This window comes from Octopus bimaculoides, chromosome 9 (assembly GCF_001194135.2).
Source record: "Octopus bimaculoides isolate UCB-OBI-ISO-001 chromosome 9, ASM119413v2, whole genome shotgun sequence".
In the NCBI taxonomy this organism is placed as follows: domain Eukaryota; kingdom Metazoa; phylum Mollusca; class Cephalopoda; order Octopoda; family Octopodidae; genus Octopus; species Octopus bimaculoides.
In genome coordinates, this window is record NC_068989.1 from 28,681,276 (window position 1) to 28,682,367 (window position 1,092).

At 36.5% G+C, this 1,092-nt stretch overlaps 1 protein-coding gene across 2 annotated transcripts in view; it reads right to left on the minus strand.

Moving 5' to 3' along the window:
* LOC106880424 (alpha-N-acetylglucosaminidase) overlaps positions 1-1,092 on the minus strand; it is an 80,737-nt gene that overhangs the window by 51,289 nt on the left and 28,356 nt on the right. For both annotated transcript variants that reach the window (XM_052970511.1, XM_052970512.1), the window contains exon 9: positions 631-712. In XM_052970511.1, the coding sequence (XP_052826471.1) occupies positions 631-712 (82 nt within the window). The remainder of the gene's footprint in view (positions 1-630; positions 713-1,092) is intronic.

The window sequence follows — 1,092 nt, forward strand, 5'->3', positions numbered from 1 at the left end:
GAGAGAGAGAGAGAGAGAGAGAGAGAGAGGCAGACAGATACGCAGACAGAGGTTAATATATGTAGACAGTGGATAATACATATATAGACAGGGTGTAATATATATAGAAAGAGGATGATATATATATACAGACAGAGGGTTAATATATCCTATCTGAAAATTAAGTATTAATTCTGTAATTTTGTAATGCAAAAACTTAATAGTAATATTATTCCATCATTTTCTCTGTCTCTATGCTGGCTATACATTTATTATTTATTTCTTCTTTTATAGAAGAAAGGGAATAAATGGTAAAAAGCCAATGGGGTAAATGACAGAAGAATCACAAACTTAACCAATTTATGTCACAGGATGTGAGTAAGAAAATACTGTTCATCTTCAAGTTCAGCATAATGTGAAACATTGCACCATGCTCCTTTGTATCTCTCCAGCCACAACCATTCTTTTGGAGATTAAAACTTGGGAAAATAAAGTACCAAAACTCAGGATTATTGAGATTTATTTGAAGAATTATCCCCCGTGTCTTAATATAACTGCTGTTTCATCAATGCAAATATCAAATGTTTGTCATGTAAAATATAACAGTGAAAGTAATTATACTCTGGCAAAGGAAAATATAAGTCTACAAACCTGTGGAACTGAAGTTAAAAGAGCTTTAGCTTGTGGAGGTTTCCAGAAATTTGCATCTTGAAAAAGCCATCCTTGCATTAACCTGAAAGAGAAATTTGAGGAGAGCCAAGCTGTATGAGAGGGGGAGAGAGAGAGAGAGAGAGAGAGAGAGTGTGTGTGTGTGTGTGTGTGTGTGTGTGTGTGTGAGTGAGTGAGTGTGCGACCAAGTGTGCATGAATACGTGCATGCGTGTGCATGTGTATGTCTGTGTGTGCGCATGTGTGAATGTGTGTGTGTGTAGATACAAGCAAGAAATTTCAAACAGTAACAAATGCTGAGGGGTTTATGGTTACTGCTGCTGGCACCTCATGTCTAGTTATTTGAATTAGGTCTCCTGATCATCAGATTGGATATAAAATCTGATGATCAGGGATGTGCAAGCAATTTGAATAACATAACTACATGTGAGGCACACGCTGCAAT